Source organism: Schistocerca americana, chromosome 6 (assembly GCF_021461395.2).
Source record: "Schistocerca americana isolate TAMUIC-IGC-003095 chromosome 6, iqSchAmer2.1, whole genome shotgun sequence".
Taxonomy (NCBI): Eukaryota; Metazoa; Arthropoda; class Insecta; order Orthoptera; family Acrididae; genus Schistocerca; species Schistocerca americana.
This window is the reverse complement of record NC_060124.1, coordinates 197,336,053-197,358,517: the sequence shown is the minus strand read 5'-3', so window position 1 is coordinate 197,358,517 and position 22,465 is coordinate 197,336,053. Positions and strand designations below refer to the sequence as shown.

Here is a 22,465-nt window from a genome sequence, read left to right as displayed (position 1 = left end):
AGTAAACTATGTGGCATTACCCATTACAGAACAACTGCCTAAAACCCTCAAGCTAATAGGCTTTTTGAGACGTGGCATCAGGCCATAAAGTCTACTCTTATGAGTCGTGGGAGTGAGTACTTCCATGGGTTCTGTTGGGTGACAGCACAGTGCATAAACAAGACCTCAAAGCCTCTGTAGCTGAGATTTTATATGGTGAGAGACTATCTATCCCCAGTGACCTTGTCTCTTCTGACCGCCCCACCTCACTTCCCACCATGGTTAACAGCGTCTGGTGTCACATTGCTAACCTTCATGCGTCCCCGCTCCTCCCCCCCCCCCCCCCCCCCTCCATCCATACCCCTCCTAAAATTTTTGTTTCCAAGGACATAGTCGTGTGCGACTACATAATTCCGCATGACGATGCTGTCCATAACACAGTCTGTCTGCCATTCTTGGACCCTCATAGTGTTCTCCAATATGGCTCCAACACCTGTGACGCTTTGCTTAATGGGAAGCCACTCCTGGTTCCTGTCAGCTGACTGAAACCTGCCTGATATCTCATCAACAAGCCCCCTGATAAAGACTTTACCCTCATGATGGATTTCCCCCCAACTCCCGACCCTCCTCCCCCTGCGACTGCATTCCCTCATTTCCAGACGCTACTCGACGTCTGTTGCTTATGCCATGAGGATCTTAGTCTCCAGTTACAGACAAGGAGCTGGCAGTCCCAGGGGTCCACAATGACTGCACAGTCTCACCTGAGGTCCCAGTACACCATTTACGGGAAGTTCTCACCTTACCTGGTAAAGTCAACTCCACAACCCTACTTGCACATTTCATTGATGATGGCTCTCTGGCCATCTCCACTACTTGCCCACGCCCTCCGGACAGTGAGCTCTTCACGGACCCATCGTACACACATATCCTGGGGGTACATCTTCCCCACCTCCCCCTCCCATGCCCACCCGTGCAGGCTGTACCATCCACGCATCTGCCCATTTCCGTGACTATCATCTCTGCACACAGCACCCAGACCACCCTTGCCCGCACTTCTTCTCTCCCCCTCCCCTATCTCCCCCAGATGTTGCCTCCAGCCCATGCTCCACATTACTGGGAGAGATTGGGGGGGGGGGGGGGGATGCACTCTGTTGGAACGTTAGGATTGCTGGCCAGAGAAAATGACTTGTGGTCTTGTCTCTGATGGTTGACGGTAGCAGTGTAGTTCACTCCATGACTCAAGTGTGTTACGTTGTGTATTCTTCTATGTATTGATAAAAGTGTGTTGCATATTCTGTGCCACTGTCTCATCTATTATTTGGTATCACTTTGTATCAGATTTCACAAGCCACTGATAATATCCTTATAGAAAACTGTAATGAATAAAATTATATTACAAAGCCAGTAGTAAGTGGCATGTCAGCCCATGACAAGCACTTCCTTTTGTTAAATATTAATAATGAACAGGTCATAAAACCAATAAATCTGCATTGAAGGGGGTAGTCAGCAAGCCAAAAATTAATTATATTAGGACACTCCTCAGAGACAGAAACTGGAGTGATGTATACAGTGTTCATGGAATCAATGAAAAATGCAACGCATTTATGAATAAAGTCCTTACCTCTTGTGAATACTGTTTCCTGTTTGTTGCCCTTCATGGCAAGCCATCCTGTTTGCCTTCGTGCTTTCCAAACCCTAGCTTGGCCAGCAATGTCAATGAATCTCTCCCCAGTTGAGAACATTTGGGGCATTATTGGCAGGTGCCTCCAACCAGCTCAGGATTCTGATGATCTAATGCTCCATTTGGACAGAATTTGGTATGATATCCCTTATGAGGACATCCAGTAACTCTGTCAATGAACGACAAGCTGAATAACTGCTTGCAAAAGTGCCAGAGGTGGACCAACACATAATTGACTTGCTCAATTTGTGAAGCTATTCCTTTGAATAAACCTTCCAGTTCTTCTGAAGTTGCAATTATTTGTTCATCTGCACATGTATATCACATTACCCAATTTCTGTCCTATTTGGATAATTCCTTTGTAATGCATCATTCTTTTATTTTTAATTTATTTTATTTTCTTCTTTTCCTTAGAGTGTAATACTTTTGCTGTTTCCCCAGAGTACTAATCCGCTTCTTAATGGAAAAACAGGTGTTTTTCCATATTCTAAAGTTACATAAGGCAGCTGTGTGGGTGTATTCTTAATAACTTATTGTTTTTGTACTTGACATGACAGTTCACATGTATCTTCTGTGTACTGTTAATTTCTAATAGGATGAACTACATATTCGGATTATTCTTTTCATTTAATATTAAACCATTGCCTTAAGCCAAGATGCTGAATTTTCTTCCACCAAATTAATATTGTTCATAAAGTCCCCCAATACAGAATTTGTTGCTGTGGTCTGCAGTCTGAAGACTGGTTTGATGCAGCTCTCCATGCTACTCCATCCTGCGCAGGCTTCTACATCTCCAAATAACTACTGCAACTTACATCCTCCTGATCAGCTATATAGTTCATAACCAGTAAATCCCCCCCCCCCCCTAAAGAACCATGGACCTTGCCGTTGGTGGGGAGGCTTTTGTGCCTCAGCAATACAGATAACTGTGCCGTAGGTGCAACCACAACGTAGGGGTATCTGTTGAGATGCCAGACAAATGTGTGGTTCCTCAAGAGGGGCAGCAGCCTTTTCAGTAGTTGCAGGGGCAACAGTCTGGATGATTGACTGATCTGGCCTTGTAACACTAACAAAAAAGGCCTTGCTGTGCTGGTACTGCGAACGGCTGAAAGCAAGGGGAAACTACAGCCGTAATTTTTCCCAAGGGCATGCAGCTTAACTGTATGGTTAAATGATGATGGCGTCCTCTTGGGTAAAATATTCGGACTACTCAGGAGGATGTCGTTATCAGGAGAAAGAAAACTGACATTCTATGGATCGGAGTGTGGAATGTCAGATCCATTAATCGGGCAGGTAGGTTAGAAAATTTAAAAAGGGAAAAGGATAGCTTAAAATTAGATATAGTGGGAATTAGTGAAGTTTGATGGCAGGAGGACTAAGACTTCTGGTCAGTTGAATACAGGGTTATAAATACAAAATCAAATAGGCGTAATGCAGGAGTAGGTTTAATAATGGGTAAGCTACTATGAACAGCATAGTGAACGCATTATTGTAGCCAAGATAGACACAAAGCCTATGTCAACCACAACAGTACAAGTTTATATGCCGTCTAGCTCTGCATATGACAAAGAGATTGAAGAAATGTATGATGAGATAAAAGAAATTATTCAGATAGTGAAGGGAGATGAAAATTTAATAGCCATGGGGGACTGGAATTGATAGTAGGAAAAGGAAAAGAAGGAAACATAGTAGGTGAATATGGAGTGGGGGTAAGGAATGAAAGAGGAAGGTGCCTGGTAGAATTTTGCACAGAGAATAATTTAATCATAGCTAATACGTGGTTCAAGAATCATGAAAGAAGGACGTATATGTGGAAGAGGCCTGGAGACACTGGAAAGTTTTGGCTAGATTATATAATGGTAAATGGAAAATCTCATATAAAGATGTGAAACAAATACTAACAAAGAGATAGAGGGGCTGGCCAATACTTACCTCAGCTCAGTACAGCCGATAGATACACAAAAAACAGAACCGAAAATTTACGTTCCTAGCTTTTGGAACAAATGTTCCTTCATCAGGGAGGAGAGAGGGGAAAGAAAGGGAAGAAGGGAAAGTGGATTCAGTTACTCACAACCCAGGTTATGAAGCAACAGGGAAGGAAAACAGGGAGGGTAGCAAGAATGGAGGCATGGTTGTCAGAGGGAAGCCAAAGATATTCTACTGTAAGTACTGTGCCAGCTTCAAACCAAAGAGGATGCAACAGAAGTAAAGAGGTATACAGTATAAAGATAAACACAACTATGTAGGATGAATAGATGCGTGAATGGCTAAAGAGGAAAGGGAAACAGGAGAAGACTGAAGAGTGAATGGGAGTGAGGTTGTTTAACGTAGGTTCAGTCCTGGGGGATGGCGGGATGAAAGGATGTGTTGGAGTGCAAGTTCCCATCTCCGCAGTTCAGAGGGACTGGTGTTGGGTGGGAGAAGCCAAATGGCACATACGGTGTAGCAGGTTCCTAGGTCCCTAGAATTATGCTGGAGGGCATGCTCCGCTACTGGGTATTGGACATCTCCTAGGCGGACAGTTCGTCTGTGTCCGTTCATGTGCTCAGCCAGTTTAGTTGTTGTCATACCGATGTAAAAGGCTGTGCAGTGCAGGCATGTCAGCTGATAAATGACATGTGTAGTTTCACACGTGGCCCTGCCTTGAATTGTGTGTGTTTTACCAGTAGCGGGGCTGGAGTAGGTGGTTGTCGGGGGATGCATGGGGCAGGTTTTGCAGTGGGGTCGGTTACAGGGGTAGGAACCGCTGGGTAGAGAAGGTAGTCTGGGAATATTGCAGGGTTTAACAAGGATTTTACAGAGGTTAGGGGGGTGACGAAAGGCAACTCTGGGTGGTGTGGGGAGAATTTTGTCAAGGGATGATCTCATTTCAGGGGTTGACTTGAGAAAGTCATATCCCTGGCGGAGTAATTTGTTGATGTATTCGAGGCCAGGATAATATTGGGTGACAAGGGGGATGCTTCTGTGTGGTCTGGGGATAGGAACATTGTTGTTGGACAGGGAGGAATGTATTGCTCGGGAGATCTGTTTGTGGACAAGGTCTGCAGGATAGTTGCGGGAGAGGAAAGCACTGGTCAGGTTATTGGTGTAATTGTTGAGGGATTCATCACTGGAGCAGATACGTTTGCCACGAATACCTAGGCTGTAGGGAAGGGAACGTTTGATGTGGAATGGATGGCAGCTATCAAAGTGAAGGTACTGTTGTTTGTTTGTGGGTTTGATATGGAGAGAGGTGTGGATGTGAGCATCAACAAGATGAAGGTCAACATCCAGGAAGGTGGCTTGGGTTTTGGAGAAGGACCAGGTGAAATTCAGATTCGAAAAGGAGTTGAGGTTATGGAGGAAATTAAGGAGTGTTTCTTCACCATGAGTCCAGACCACAAAGATGTCATCTATAAACCTATACCAGGCCAGGGGAAGCAGCTGTTGGGTCTTCAGGAAAGCCTCCTCCATGCGGCCCATGAAGAGGTTGGCATAGGACTGAGCTATCCTGGTTCCCATGGCCGTTCCCCTGATTTGTTTGTAGGTCTGGCCTTCAAAGGTGAAGTAATTATGGGTTAGAATGAAGTTGGTAAGTGTGATAAGGAACGAGGTTTTTGGAAGATCTTCGGGTGGGCGTTGGGAGAGATAATGCTCAAGAGCAGAGAGACCATGGGTATGTGGGATGTTTGTGTAAAGGGATGTAGCATCTATGGTGACAAGAAAGGTTTCAGGTGGGAGAGCAGTGGGAATGGATTTGAGGCGTTCTAGGAAGTGGTTTGTGTCTTTGATGTAGGATGGGAGTGTGCGGGTGATAGGTTGGAGATGTTGGTCTACCAGAGCTGAGATACGTTCTGTTGGGGCTTTGAAGCCTGCCACAATGGGACGGCCAGGATGGTTCTCTTTGTGGATTTTGGGTAATAGGTAGAAGGTAGGAGTACGGGGCTCAGGTGGAGTGAGTAAGTCTATGGGAGCCGTTGTGAGGCCTTGTGAGGGACCTTGGATTTTTAGGATTTTCTGCAGCTCAGTCTGGATGGAGGGAATGGGATTCTGGGTAACAGCTTTGTAGGTTGAGGTGTCGGAGAGTTGACGCAGTCCTTCTGCCACATACTCCACACGGTCAAGTACCACAGTTGTGGAGCCTTTATCCGCCGGGAGGATGACAATAGAGAGGTCTGTTTTCAGCTCCTTAATGGCACGGGATTCAGCTGGGGTGATGTTGGGGGTTGTCGGGATGTTCTTCAAGAAGGACTGGGAGGCAACACTGGATGTGAGGAATTCCTGAAATGAAATGTCTGCAAGGGATGGTTTTGGGGGAGGGGAGGAGGATCCCTTTGAGAAGTCGGTCGGAACTGTTCCAGACAGGGTTCAACACTGGGTCTAGTATTTTGGGGCTGTGTTTGGGTAGCGAAGTGATATTTCCAGTTGAGGTTCCGGGTGAATGAGAGGAGATCTTTAACCAGGGCAGTGTGGTTGAATTTAGGCGTGGGGCTAAAGGTTAAGCCTTTTGATAGAACAGATGTCTCTGGAGGAGAGAGGGATCTGGATGAGAGGTTTAGAACTGAACTGGGACTGGTGATATGTGGCATTTGACTGTGGTTATAGTTGAGATTTGGTCTGTGTGGGGTATGTGCTGGGATGGGGAGATTGAGTAGGGTGGCTAGGCTAGGTTTGTTGGCTATGAGGGGGGTTTGTTGAAGGTTCTGTTGTGGTTGGTGTTTGTGAGGGATAGGGAGAGGGACCGCACTTCTTAGGTGTTGCACTAGCACTGTGGATAGTTTTTTCAGGTGGTGTGTGGCATGGAACTCAAGTTTGCAGCTGGCTTCTAGGATGATGTTCATGAGTGTGTTCTCCAAGCAAGGGTTTGAGAGGTGGAGGACTTTGAAGAGAGATAGGCGCTGTTGTGAGTGGTGGTTACATGAAGTAGTGTAGAGATTCAGGACAAGTTGGGTAAGGGCTAACGATTGAAGGTTCTGGAACTCCAGGAGAGACTGGTGGAAGGAGGAATTGCACCCAGAGATGGGAATTTTTAAGGTAAGTCCTTTAGGGGTAATTCCAAAGGTTAAGCAGGACCGGAGGAAAAGTATGTGGGATTGCAGTTTGGCTACGGTGAATGCATGTTTCCGGAATGAATGTACACTCCTGGAAATGGAAAAAAGAACACATTGACACCGGTGTGTCAGACCCACCATACTTGCTCCGGACACTGCGAGAGGGCTGTACAAGCAATGATCACACGCACGGCACAGCGGACACACCAGGAACCGCGGTGTTGGCCGTCGAATGGCGCTAGCTGCGCAGCATTTGTGCACCGCCGCCGTCAGTGTCAGCCAGTTTGCCGTGGCATACGGAGCTCCATCGCAGTCTTTAACACTGGTAGCATGCTGCGACAGCGTGGACGTGAACCGTATGTGCAGTTGACGGACTTTGAGCGAGGGCGTATAGTGGGCATGCGGGAGGCCGGGTGGACGTACCGCCGAATTACTCAACACATGGGGCGTGAGGTCTCCACAGTACATCGATGTCGTCGCCAGTGGTCGGCGGAAGGTGCACGTGCCCGTCGACCTGGGACCGGACCGCAGCGACGCACGGATGCACGCCAAGACCGTAGGATCCTACGCAGTGCCGTAGGGGACCGCACCGCCACTTCCCAGCAAATTAGGGACACTGTTGCTCCTGGGGTATCGGCGAGGACCATTCGCAACCGTCTCCATGAAGCTGGGCTACGGTCCCGCACACCGTTAGGCCGTCTTCCACTGACACCCCAACATCGTGCAGCCCGCCTCCAGTGGTGTCGCGACAGGCGTGAATGGAGGGACGAATGGAGACATGTCGTCTTCAGCGATGAGAGTCGCTTCTGCCTTGGTGCCAATGATGGTCGTATGCGTGTTTGGCGCCGTGCAGGTGAGCGCCACAATCAGGACTGCATACGACCGAGGCACACAGGGCCAACACCCGGCACCATGGTGTGGGGAGCGATCTCCTACACTGGCCGTACACCACTGGTGATCGTCGAGGGGACACTGAATAGTGCACGGTACATCCAAACCGTCATCGAACCCATCGTTCTTCCATTCCTAGACCGGCAAGGGAAGTTGCTGTTCCAACAGGACAATGCACGTCCGCATGTATCCCGTGCCACCCAATGTGCTCTAGAAGGTGTAAGTCAACTACCCTGGCCAGCAAGATCTCCGGATCTGTCCCCCATTGAGCATGTTTGGGACTGGATGAAGTGTTGCCTCACGCGGTCTGCACGTCCAGCACGAACGCTGGTCCAACTGAGGCGCCAGGTGGAAATGGCATGGCAAGCCGTTCCACAGGACTACATCCAGCATCTCTACGATCGTCTCCATGGGAGAATAGCAGCCTGCATTGCTGCGAAAGGTGGATATACGCTGTACTAGTGCCGACATTGTGCATGCTCTGTTGCCTGTGTCTATGTGCCTGTGGTTCTGTCAGTGTGATCATGTGATGTATCTGACCCCAGGAATGTGTCAATAAAGTTTCCCCTTCCTGGGACAATGAATTCACGGTGTTCTTATTTCAATTTCCAGGAGTGTAAATAATGTGGTATAGGATTAGGGTACGTAATGGGTAACTGGTGGGTAGGGAAATTAAATAACTAAAGTTAAAATAGTAATCATAAGAAGGAATAAAACACGGAGGGAAGGACGAGAAAGAAAGAAATTGTGTTGGTAATGTTCAATACCAAAGGAAGACCACTAAATAAGAAAAATACGGAAAAAGTTGACCAGACCAAGCAAGTATGTCCAGATCAGGGGAAAAGAACACACGTTGCTCAAAAACTGAGATAGCGAGTGGCGAAAAAAAGATCGCGCATGCAGCAAAAAAGATCGTGCGTGCCGCAAAAAAGATCGCACGTGCCGCAAAAAATTCACGGGTGGTACAGAAATGTCCCAAAAAAAAAATTTTCCTGTGGCAGAGAAAGATAGCTAATGACACAAAATTATCGCCAGCAACACGGAATCGACGGAAATGGATGATACTGGTAGGTGTGGAAGAGATTGTTGGCAGTGATTGTTGGCTGGAGAACAGCGAATAACGAACGTTAAATCTGTGGAATGTTAAATAAATAAAACAATAAATAAAAAAGGAGAAGTGGACTATAAATGGAACAAGATAATAGGAGGAAAATGAAACTAGCACAGTTGGTGACGAAACTATTTATTTATGTATATATAAAACACTGAAGAAGAGAAAGTGTTTAGATGACAGATGTAAGTGATAGCTAACAAAAGGGACAAAACAATGAAGGATGTGGACCATATAGGTGATCTAAATGCCTCAGCTCAGTACAGCCGATAGATACACAAAAAACAGAACCGAAAATTTACGTTTCTAGCTTTCGGAACAAATGTTCCTTCATCAGGGAGGAGAGAGGGGAATGAAAGGGAAGAAGGGAAAGTGGATTCAGTTACTCACAACCCAGGTTATGAAGCAACAGGGAAGAAAAACAGGGAGGGTAGCAAGGATGGAGGCATGGTTGTCAGAGGGAAGCCAAAGATATTCTACTGTAAGTACTGTGCCAGCTTCAAACCAAAGAGGATGCAACAGAAGTAAAGAGGTATACAGTATAAAGATAAAAACAACTATGTAGGATGAATAGATGCGTGAATGGCTAAAGAGGAAAGGGAAACAGGAGAAGACTGAAGAGTGAATGGGAGTGAGGTTGTTTAACGTAGGTTCAGTCCTGGGGGATGGCGGGATGAAAGGATGTGGTGGAGTGCAAGTTCCCATCTCTGCAGTTCAGAGGGACAGGTGTTGGGTGGGAGAAGCCAAATGGCACTTCATCCAGACTGAGCTGCAGAAAATCAAAGGTTCCAAATGATTGGAAAAGAGCACAGGTAGTTCCAGTTTTTGAGAAGGGTCGTTGAGCAGATGCGCAAAACTATAGGCCTATATCTCTGACATCGATCTGTTGTAGAATTTTAGAACATGTTTTTTGCTCGCGTATCATGTCGTTTCTGGAAACCCAGAATCTACTCTCTAGAAATCAACATGGATTCCGGAAACAGCGATCGTGTGAGACTCAACTCGCTTTATTTGTTCATGAGACCCAGAAAATATTAGATACAGGCTCCCAGGTAGATGCTATTTTCCTTGACTTCCGGAAGGCGTTCGATACAGTTCCGCACTGTCGCCTGATAAACAAAGTAAGAGCCTACGGAATATCAGACCAGCTGCATGTCTAGATGAAGAGTTTTTAGCAAACAGAACACAGCATGTTGTTCTCAATGGAGAGACATCTGCAGACATTAAAGTAACCTCTGGCATGTCACAGGGGAGTGTTATGGGACCATTGCTTTTCACAGTATATATAAAAGACCTATTAGATAGTGTTGGAAGTTCCATGTGGTTTTTGGCGGATGATGCAGAAGTTGCAGCATTAGAAAATTGCAGCAAAATGCAGGAAGATCTGCAGCGGATAGGCACTTGGTGCAGGGAGTGGCAACTGACCCTTAACATACACAAATGTAATGTATTGCTAATACATAGAAAGAAGGATCCTTTATTATATGATTATATGATAGCCGAACAAACACTGGTAGCAGTTACTTCTGTAAAATATCTTGGAGTATGCGTACGGAACAATTTGAAGTGGAATGATAATATAAAATTAATTGTTGATAAGGCGGGTGCCAGGTTGAGATTCATTGGGAGAGTCCTTAGAAAATTTAGTCCATCAATAAAGGAGGTGACTTACAAAACACTCGCCCGACCTATACTTGAGTATTGCTCATCAGTGTGAGATCCGTACCAGGTCGGGTTGATAGAGGAGATAGAGAAGATCCAAAGAAGAGCGGCGCGTTTCGTCACAGGGTTATTTGGTAAGCGTGATAGCATTACAGAGATGTTTAGCAAACTCAAGTGGCAGACTCTGCAAGAGAGGTGCTCTGCATCGCGGTGTAGCTTGCTGTCCAGTTTTTGAGAGGGTGCATTTCCGGATGAGGTATAGAATATATTGCTTCCCCCTACTTATACCTCCTGAGGAGATCACAAATGTAAAACTAGAGAGATTCGAGCGTGCATGGAGGCTTTCCGGCAGTCGTTCTTCCCGCAAACCATACGCAACTGGAACAGGAAAGGGAGGTAATGACAGTGGCATGTAAAGTGCCCTCTGCCACACACTGTTGGGTGGCTTGCAGAGTGTAAATGTAGATGTGGAATCTGATAACAATCTATTGGTTATGAACTGTAGATTAAATCTGAAGAAATTGCAAAAAGGTGGGAATTTAAGGAGATGGGACCTGGATAAACTGACTAAACCAGAGGTTGTACAGAGTTTCAGAGAGAGCATTAGGGAACGATTGACAAGAACAGGGCAAAGAAATACAGTGGAAGAAGAATGGGTAGCTTTGAAGGATGAAATAGTAAAGGCAGCAGAGGATCAAGTTGGTAAAAAGACGAGGGCAATTAGAAATCCTTGGGTAACAGAAGAGATATTGAATTTAATTGACAAAAGGAGAAAATATAAAAATGCAGTAAATAAAGCAGGCAAAAAGGAATACAAACATCTCAAAAATGAGATCGACAGGAAGTGAAAATGGCTAAGCAGGGATGGCTGGAGGACAAATGTAAGGATGTAGAGGCATATTTCATTAGGGTTAAGATAGATAGTGCTTACAAGAAAATTAAAGAGACATTTGAAGAAAAGAGAACCACTTGCATGAATATCAAGAGCTCAAATGGAAACCCAGTTCTAAGCAAAGAAGGGAAAGCGGAAAGGTGGAAAGAATATATAGTGGGTCTATACAAGAGCAATGTGCTTGAGGACAATATTATGGAAATGGGAGGGTGTAGATGAAGATGAAATGGGAAGTATGATACTGCATGTACAATTTCACAGAGCACTGAAAGACCTCAGTCAAAACAAGGCCCCAAGAGTAGACAGCATTCCATTAGAACTACTGATAGTGTTGGGAGAGCCAGCCCTGACAAATCTCTACCATCTAGTGAGTAAGATGTATGCGACAGGTGAAATACCCTCAGACTTCAAAAAGAATATAATAATTCCAATCCCAAAGAAAGCAGATGTTGACAGGTGTCAAAATTACCACACTATCAGCTTAATAAGTCACAGATCAAAATACTAACATGAATTCTTTACAGACGAATGGAAAAATTGGTAGAAGCCGACTTCAGGGAGGATCGGTTTGGTTTCTGTAGAAATGCTGGAAGACATGAGGCAATACTGACCCTACAACTTACCTTAGAAAATAGATTAAGGAAAGGCAAACCTATGTTTCTAGCATTTGTAGACGCAGAGAAAGCTTTTGACAAATTTGACTGGAATACTCTCTTTCAAATTCTGAATGTGGCAGGGGTCAAACACAGTGAGTGAAAGGTTATTTACAATTTATACAGAAACCAGATGGCAGTTATAAGAGTCGAGGGACATGAAAGGGAAGCAGTAATTGGGAAGGGAGTGAAACAGGGTTGTAGCCTATCCCTGATGCTATTCAGTATGTATATTGAACAAGCAGTAAAGGAAACAAAAGAAAAATTCGGAGTCGGAATTAAAATCCATCGAGAAGAAATAAAACTTTGAGGTTTGCTGATGACATTGAAATTCTGTCAGAGGCAGAAAAGGACCTGGAAGAGCAGTTGAATGGAATGGACAGTGTCTTGAAAGGAGGGTATTAGATGAACATCAACAAAAGCAAAACAAGGATAATAGAATGTAGTCGAATTAAGTCGGATGATACTGAGGGAATTAGATTAGGAAATGAGACACTTAAAGTGGTGAAGGAGTTTTGCTATTTGGGGAGCAAAATAACTGATGATGGTCAAAGTAGAGAGGATATAAAATGTAGACTGGCAATGGCAAGGAAAGCGTTTCTGAAGAAGAGAAACTTGTTAACATTGAATATAGATTTAAGTGTCAGGAAGCCATTTCTGAAAGTATTTGTATGGAGTGTAGCCAGGTATGGAAGTGAAACATGGACGATAAATAGTTTGGACAAGAAGAGAGTAGAAGCTTGTGCTGGTACAGAAGAATGCCGAAGATTAGATGGGTAGATCACATAACTAATGAGGAGGTGTTGAATAGAATTGGGGAGAAGAGGAGTTTGTGGCACAACTTGACTAGAAGAAGGGATCGTTTGGTAGGACATGTTATGAGGCATCAAGGAATCGTCGATTTAGTATTGAAGGGAAGAGTGGAGGGTAAAAATCATAGAGGGAGACCAAGAGATGACTACACTAAGCAGATTCTGAAGAATGTAGGTTGCAGTAGGTACTTGGAGATGGTAAGCTTGCACAGGATAGAGTAGCATGGAGAGCTGCATCAAACCAGTCTCTGGACTGAACACCACAACAACAACAGTGATTAGTTCATTAACAACTTGCACAGTGCTTCGGCCCTTCCTAAATACATACTGATTGTGAAGAATAATGTTATGTTTTTTGTTATATTTTTCTAGTTGGTTACACACTACTCACTCAACTATTTTGGAAATAATTGGTAGTATTGATACTGGGTGAAAATTTCCTATCTTGTCTGCCCTTTTTGTGGATAGATGGAACTTTCGCATACTTCAGCCTGTCCGGAAAGCAGCCCTCATCCAATGACTGATTCATTATGTGACAGAGTTGTGGTGTGATATTATCACATCATGCCTTTGTTATTTTAGCTGGAACTTCATCCCAGCTCACTGATTCAAGATTTTTTGAGGATTTTATAATTTTAGCCACTTGATAGCAGGATACGTGTGTAAATTTGAATTCTCCTCACCTGTGCCGCATCATATTAGCACTTATGTTTGGAGAAGGGAGATCATAAATCTTGTCAGAATTTATAAAATACCTGTTGAATTCTTCGCATGTATGTCTGGAGTTTGTAATCATTTCCCAACTATTTCTAATTTATGATTAAAACTTTTTTGTTTTTTCAGCATCTATTTCACTCTTGAGAATCTACCATACAGCTTTTGATTTATTTGTGGCATCTGATATGTATTTATTGTTTGCCATTTGTTTTGCCTTTTTTAACTACTCTACCAAATATTCTTTTGTATATGTTTACATAGCTGATGAACTCTGCATCGTGGTTGCTCTTTGCTTCCATGTGCAGTTTCCTCTTTCTAATACTAGAGATCCTGATGTCTTCAGTTATCCATGAGTTCTTTTACAGTTTGTGTTATGTGCTGTTATGAAGGGGAAACATTCATTGAAAACTCCCATGAATTTTGATACAAAAGCATTGTAATTTGTGTTTACTGTGTACCGGTTGCTGAATGACCAGGTTTCATTTAGTCTTGAGACAAATGTATTCACATTTTGTTGGCTGAAGTTCCTGACTCATTTCACTGTTACACTTTTTATCTAAATTTGGCAATGAGATAAAAAGGGCTGAATGGTCCGATATACCTAATTCCATGATGAACTTTTCTGTAGCGCCATAGTTGATACTGCTCACTACGTTATCTATACATGTTGCAGAAGATGCTGTTATTCTAGTGTACTCACTAAAGTTTAATGTTAAGCCATTTGTAGATAACATGACCTTCAGGGAAACAGCAAACCTGTGATCAACTCTTACATTTATGTTGAAGTCAGTACAAATTATGACCTTTTTACATAACTTTTCTACCTGCAACCTACACAGCAAGGTTTCAGATTTGTCCAGAAATGCACAAGTAGCTGAATAGTCAGGGATATGACATATGCTAATAATTAAGATGCCATATTCTAAAAGTTCAATTCAGCAGCTTTCAAATAATAGCACCTCGTTCAAGCAATTAAAAGTCTGCCTGACTTCAAAACTTCATTGATTCTTCTACTAGAATGTATGATCCTCCAAAACTGTTTTTTCCACAAAAACTTGCTGCTAAATTATAACCTGAAAGTGAGTTTATCAAGTTTATAAATTCACTTTTAAGCCACTGTTTGTTTGAGCATATAGCTTTAACAGAACTTGTGTTCTCCAGCAGTACTTCTAGTTCATATAATTTGTTCGTCACTCCTACTGATAGACGGCTTATATTAAGGTGCGTTACGAAATTATTAGAAACTAAATGAAACAGAGAATCATTTAATTGGTCATCAAATGTGGCACCTGCCTGGGTCTTTAATTCTAAATTTCATTCCGTTATTTTGTTTCTTGTGGACCAAATTCCATGGGAATTGGTCCACTAGTTTTCCTGTGAAGGGTCACCCAGCACAATAACAGACTTATTTCTACTTTTGTTGTTGAGAGACATCTCTTCAAGAGCATTGCTTATGTTGGAAGCTAGCATCCTTTTAGTGTATTACCATTACAGTTGTATATTCATAAAAGTAATATTACTTGCGAAAGCAATAAACTAAAATTTAAACTGTCACCTACTCCATCTTAATACCAGACAAAAATTAAGATACCATATAAGTAGCCACAGAATAGTATTACATGAGAAAGATGCATTTAATGCTGAGCTGAAGCTAGCCAATACCCTACCTGATATCTCTCATCCCTTCCCATTAGCAATGAAAAGACCAACTAAAAATAATTTTACTTTGAAGTTCATTTTATTCCATAGGTGAGTTCATTATCTTTATGGAAAGTAGTTTTAGGTAATTCACAGCCAATCTAATAATAAAAAAGTTGTAACACTTTTTCTTATATATTAACAAATGAGAAATGTATTAAAATGTACAATTTATTGTAAAACAAAAAATTAGTTTCTAAATTATAAATTGATAAATTATGAGGCCCCAAATTGTTTTATATCTTCGGATTGTTTCCGAAATATTATGAAAAGGATAAATTGCTACTCACTATATAGTTGGCCCAGTTATGGAGTGCAATTGTACTTTTTTCTGACGTGCTTGCTTTCTTTTCCTTCCAAAACCTCTTCATCTTCTCACAGCGGTTTTTCTTACATTCTTCTGTCCATGTTCTCTTAGCTGTAACACTTGGTTTAGCTACAATCTGATGCTCGACAAATAAAATTTTGAATGCAGCTCTATCCTGTAGAATTTTGTTTGTAATGTCTATTTCCTGAAGATCTTTTTCAGATTGAAGTATGGTATCTAATTCTTTTTAACTTTCATTGAGAGGGCTAGGTAGAGAATTTTTGGTGAGTCTATTGTAATTCGTTCTGAGAAAGTGGCATCAAAATTCAATCTCCTTTTCCTAAAAGGATCCAAGATTTACTCTAAATTTTGATTTAACTCATTAGTCTTCTATCTCATACAGACTCCCTCAACACAGATTGGACCAAAAATTTGCCTTAGTATTTTTCATTCTGCTTTTCTGTGTCTTTAATTACTGATCTACCTCCAATGATTAGAATCTCTTTTTCATTTGGAAAATTGCTCCTAGGTATTTAAATTTGGACACCTGAAATATTTTACCAAACTATGTAAACATGGTTTGTCCATGTAGGTACCGAGGAAAACCTTCCATGTATTGAATTTTTTCGTAAGGCATTTTCAGTCCACTTTTAGCTGCTGTTTCATGGAGGTTTTTAAGTCAGTTAATTGCCTCTTCTCCATTGTTTGAAAAGATCACTAGACTGTCTGCATAAACTAGAAATCATAAATAAATATCAACAATTATGAAAAGAATAGATAGCTATTCATTGTGAAGATGACACTCTGAGCTGCAGACAGGCATAACAAAAAGACTGTTACACACTTAGTTTTCGGCCAAAGCCTTCTTTAAAAAAGAAAGGAAAACACACAGAACACACACACACACACACACACACACACACACACACACACACACACACAAGTAGGCACACCTCACACACATGACCGCTATATCTAGCCACTTTAGCTGGCCTGAGATAATGATCATATGTGCCTGAGGTGTGCCTACTTCAGAAACAGAGAAGGAAATGTTGAGCATGGGTGTAATCATTCTCCATGACAGCAGCCGCCCACATATCATCCATCAAACTGTCACTCTCCATGAAACGTTTTAGAAGAACATAAACATGCACCTAAGTGTGGATCTGGCACCCACTGACTACCATCTGTTGAAAGAACAGTTGGCCAGAATGCGATTCAACTCTAATGATGAGGTGAAAGATTAGGTTTAGTGCTTTCTCAAGGATATGATAGTGAGCTGGTATGACATGGCAATACAAAAACAATCATAGTGTCTACAAAAATGTGCCAACCAAAATGGTGATTACATGGAGAGATAGATAAATGTACAGCTTTTAAAATGACATAAATTAAATATTATGGAAAACAATTTCTTTAATTTATAAAAAAAGAGTTCTTACTTTGGTATTATCCTCACATATTACAAAATTGGTGATTCTAACATGGAATGCTAACGTTTAAAATAGTGCTGTATCTTTCTTATAGTTGTACATTCTTCACCGTGAGCTTTTAACATATAATAACTGGAATCTTAATTTTACAGGTGTTAAGAAGGTGTTCTGTGGTCATTTACATCGCAATGCTGGAGGATTCTACAAGGATATGGAAATAATTGTAACTTCTGCAATGGGAGGACAACTGGGTACTGATTTACCTGGATTCAGAGTTGTTAATGTCAAAAATGATGCTATCACCCATACTTATTTTGATCTTGATAATGTTCCAAAAGAAGTCACAGTGTAGCACAGTGTCAGTCTTAATGATAAGCTGTGTGAAGAGTTTGGATGAGACACACATTGCAGTGCATTTTGTGGCAACCTTTCTCCAAAGGCTTTGTCAATATATGTTGGAACATTTGCTTCTTTCTTTCTTTAAATAAGGTGAATTATTTTGATGTTGACAAATGTAATCCTTGTATGTCACTATAAAAAAGAAAAAAGTAAAGATTATAGGGGGGAAAAGTAAAACATATACATTAGAGAAAAATTTAAATTTTTTACGAAAAAGCAAAGTTTAAACATAATGTTAATGTAAACATTCTGTGATTTACTATTCTATGCACAACTTTTAACTTCTTAATAAGTTCATACAAACTGTTATCAAGGTAGTCTTAGTTTTATGTGATATCATTTCATTCATGTAAAGCTTCACTAGTGAACACCACAGTGTTATTGATCAGCAAAATACCTTACTTTCATCCTTTACACTTATGATCTAGATCTTCAAGCAAATTATATCTTACATTTTATTTTGATAACATTATGAATTAAAGTATGTGTTGCAATGGGAAGTGATGTAAATGCATTTTACAAAGGAAGTAATCACTGACCATGAAACCATGTGTTTTATCATGCATTATAATGCCATTACATACAGATCCTGTAGGCAAAAAATAAAAAGTACTATTTTATTTGTTAATTTATGCTTTGCAAGTTACTAGTTAATTTACACATTACATATTCATACAGCATATTCTTTCTCGTCTTTCACTGTGTGATTCTAAGGTGTAGGGAAGGGTACAGTAAATGGGCTGGAATGATAGCAAAATCTTTAAAGGGAGGGGGTGGGGGTTGGGTGGGGGGGGGGGGGGGCACTGAAACTCATGGAAGTGCTTCTTTTTTAGACTAATGATTCAGCATTGACTGAAATTAAGCTTAACGAGATGTCAGACAGGCAGGTACTAAAGATGTTAAAGTATTACAAGATTCTCGTAAAAGCACAATGAAAAATAATGTTCGTATATTGCATCAGAATATCAGGGGATTAAAAAACAAAGTAGATGAGCTTCTTGTTTGTTTAGAAGATGTAGAAACAGGATGGAATAGGAGTACTATACCTGTCTGAACATCGTATAGTCGCAGTTATGGAAAAGGTGAATGTAGGTGAGTATAAGCTTTCAGCACACTATGGAGAGAAAGAGGAGCTGCCATATAGGTTAAAATTTATCATAGTGCGAAAAATAAAGAAATCAAAAAATTTTGTGTAGCTCAACATATAGAAGCATGTGCATGTGAGCTTAAACTAAGTAATGGTACTTTTATAATTGTAGCTGTGTGTAGGACCCCATTGGGAAACCTTCAGCTATTTTTGAAAAATTTAGATTATTTGTCATGTTATATATCAGACAGATGGCAGCAAATGTTTGTGGGGATTTCAGCATTGATTTTCTGAAAGAGTCTGATAGTAAGCTTGACCTTGAAGTATTACTTGTTTCTCTCACTTTGATGTCATTAGTTTTTCTACTCAGGTACTACAGGAAACCAGTATGCTATAGATAATGTTTTTATAGACCAACATAAATTTAATCAAGTAAAAACTTTTCCTGTTAAGAATGGCCTTTCTGGTCATGATGCATAGCTAGTTATTACAGAGCTCCATACAGTAATGCAAAACAATCCTCCAAAATAGTTTGATCAATTACCTATTTAAGAACTGTAAATTTTAGGGAAAGCTTGCAACAGTTCGACTGGGATGAGGCATACATGAAACATGATGCTAATTTAAAAATTAACCTATTTCATGATACCTTTGGGAGTATATTTGAGAACTGTTTCCCTAAGAAAACAGTGAAACATTATAAGGATCCATCTGAGAAGCTGTGGATTACTAGAGGGATAAAAAATCTTTAAACAGAACAAACATTATAAAAACTAATGCACTGTATTAAGAAAAGTTGTTAGAAAGTCCAGAAGTATGTACATTATGTTTGAGATTAACACCTCCGATAAAAGATTAAAACAATTTGAAATATTATTAAAAGAGAAACAGAGCAACCAAGAGCACAGGAAGACTATGTCTGAGAGCTTAAAGGTGGGAGACAGGGTAATATGCAAGACAGAGATTATTACTAAAATGATGTTTTAGTTTAAGTAGTAATCTCTGTCTTGGATTTTACCCTGTCTTCAATCTTTGAGCTCTCAGATATTCAAATCTCATTCGATGCAGTTCCCAACGATCAGTCTTTCCTTCTCATCCCGTATGGTAAGTCTCACCTGGCCTGCTGTTCTGCGGCAACCTTTAAAATCAGCAGTGGCAGAACATTGCATTTCCATGGAACAATGGAATACAATAACACCAAAATTTTAGCACAGGTTTTCAGCTTCTGGGACTTTGTAATTAAAGAATCCATAGAAATGTGTCTTGCTGATAATTTAATGAATCGTGATAACGGCTTCCAGCTAGATAAAAATTGTAACCCAATTATTAAAATTATGCAGTCACAATGGAATTGACATGCTCAGTCAATACTCAGCAATTCGTTTGTTCTTACTTCAACCCCTGAGGGCAGCACACACAACCTGGCTGCCTCGTTCATGTCACCTCCTAACACATGGGCCGTAAACCACCAATATGATTTGCATGCACGGAATTCGCTATAAATACCAATGACTGCATCAGGTCTCTTGAGTACTTCGTCTATGCACCTGAGGATGGCTGGATGTCTCTGGGCCGAAATGTCGTGGCAGAATGTTGATGGGATCCAGCTGCAAACCTGAAAATTACTGGAAGAGGATCTAGCTGTTCATTAGAAAATGCAAGGCTGTGTATGGAAGGGAAAATACCTTATGCAATTTGATAAATTGAGATTGAACCCACCTCTCTTACTGAAATTAGGAAAATAATAAATTCACACAAAAGCAAAATCTATGGCATTTCCAACAGAGTGCTGAAAGCTTGTTTCCAACATATAAGTAAGATTCTCAGCCACATATGTAGTAGCTCCCTGAAATAGGGCATTTTTCCAGATAGACCGAAATATGCTATTGTTAAATCATTGCATAAAAAAGGGGATATGTCTGATGCTAACAATTACCATCCAGTCTCACTTCTGATACCTTTATCCAAAGTTCTTGAAAAAGTAATGTATTGAAGAGTAGCTTCACATATTCGTGTAAATGAAGTACTAGCAAAATGCCAGTCTGGTTTTCAGAAAGGCTTTTAAGCACAAAATGCTATATATGCTTTCAGTGATCAAATATTACATTCTCTGAATAATCTAAGATCACACATTGGTGTATTTTGTGATATCTCAAAGGCTTTTGACTGTGTGAATCGTTCTAGATAAGTGTAAGTGTTGTGGTATGAGTGGGACAGTGCGCTAATAGTTTAATTCATATTTAGCTAGAATAATGCAGAAGATTGAAACTAACAGTACAGATAGTCTGCAAAAATCAGCAGCAAAGTTACTTCTTTTTGCTGATGATACAAGTATAGTAATCACACCCAACAAACAAGAATTAGCTGAGGAAATTGTAAGTGATGCCTTTCAGAAAATTATTAAATTGTTCTCTGCTAATGGACTCTCACTAAATTTTGAGAAAACACAGTATATACAGTTCTGTGTAGTAAATGGCATAACACCATTGATAAATATATAATTTGAACAGAACTTTGTTGCTAAGGCAGAATATTCAAAATTTCTGGGTGTGTGCATTGATGAGAAATTGGAAGAAAGAAATTAATGATCTGCCGAAATTGTTAGATTCAGCTACTTACGTTATTAGGGTTATTGCAAATTTTGATAATAAACATATTAGTAAATTAGCCTGCCATTCCTATTTTAACTCACTGCTTTCATATGGCATCATATTTTGGGGCAATTCAACATTCAGAGAAAATATTCATTGCACAAAAGCCTGTAATCAGAATAATAGCTGGAGCCCACCTAGGATCACCTCACAGATATTTATTTAATGAACTCGGGATATTCACAGTACCTTTGCAATGCATATGTTACTTATGAATTTGTTATTAATAACCCATCCCAACTCAAAAATAATAGCCAACTGCATAGTTGCAGCACTAGATGAAAGAATGATCTTCACTGTTCTGGGTTAAATCTGGCTTTGGCACAGAAAGGGGTGAATCTTTGGTCATTTGCCAAACAGCATTAAATGTCTGACAGACAGCCGACCAGCATTTAAAAACAAATTAAAAGAATGTCTGAATGACAATTCCTTCTACTCAATAGATGAATTTTTAGATATGAAGTAGTAACTGTAAGAGAGAGAGAGAGAGAGAGAGAGAGAGAGAGAGAGGGTATGAAGAAAACTTATGTTAAACTGACATGTTCCCACTATGAAATGTCATATTCATTATCTATGGAACAAGTATTAATGTAATGTAATGTAGTGAAAAGGAAGGGAATAGTGTCTAGACTCCTCCACATAGAATTTCTCTTGGTATCACTTTCATTATTAATCTTCATTCTAATTGTATAAATAATACAACATTTGCACAGGTAACGAGAGAATAAAGTAAAGAACCAAGTAAAGTCTTAGAGGAGTACCGTATTTACTCGAATCTAAGCCGCACCTGAAAAATGAGACTCGAAATAAAGGAAAAAAATTTCCCGAATCTAAGCCGCACGTGAAATTTGAGACTTGAAATTCAAGGGGAGAAAAGTTTTAGGCCGCACCTCCAAATCGAAACAAAGTTGGTCCATTGTAATACGAGACACAATTTAGGTCGAATGAATGACGATGCAGCTACAGTAGTTTGGTTCGAGTCGTAAGCTTAGCAGTTAAGCTTTACCAGGTAGCCATTGCTATGCGTCAGGCGCTCCGTCCGTATTTATACGGGTACCCTTCCTTTCTCACGTGCTTCGTCTGGTTTGAATCAATTGCTTATTTTGCTTTGATCTGATAAGTGCCGTTTTCTTTGTGATAGGTGTTTACGTCACTCTAAGCTGAAAATGCATTACTGTACTGTGTCATGCATTGTTTGTCGCATTCTGATAGTGCGTGTTTACGGCCTGTCGCCGCTCGCGGCATGGCTTGCTTTTGTGCGCGCTACCGCCGCTTACAATTAAAAAAAAGAGAGAGATCGTCTCATTAGCGAAACAATGGCAAGAGATTGCTATTTGTTGTTACTTACACTGCTGCTTTCTTTGATAATAATTAATAAGAACCAAATAATAGACTGCGTATGATAGAACATGTTCTGAACGAGAGTTGGGCGAAAATTGTTCTCCGTTTGAAAATCTTTGCG

General features: G+C 40.9%; 1 protein-coding gene across 2 annotated transcripts in view; it reads left to right on the top strand.

Annotated features, from left to right (window-relative positions):
* Positions 1 to 17,893, top strand: part of LOC124619759 (serine/threonine-protein phosphatase CPPED1-like) — a 128,645-nt gene extending 110,752 nt beyond the window's left edge. For both annotated transcript variants that reach the window (XM_047146341.1, XM_047146340.1), the window contains one exon: positions 17,019 to 17,893. In XM_047146341.1, the coding sequence (XP_047002297.1) occupies positions 17,019 to 17,218 (200 nt within the window). In that variant the 3' untranslated portion in view covers positions 17,219 to 17,893. The remainder of the gene's footprint in view (positions 1 to 17,018) is intronic.
* Positions 17,894 to 22,465: the final 4,572 nt, after the last annotated feature.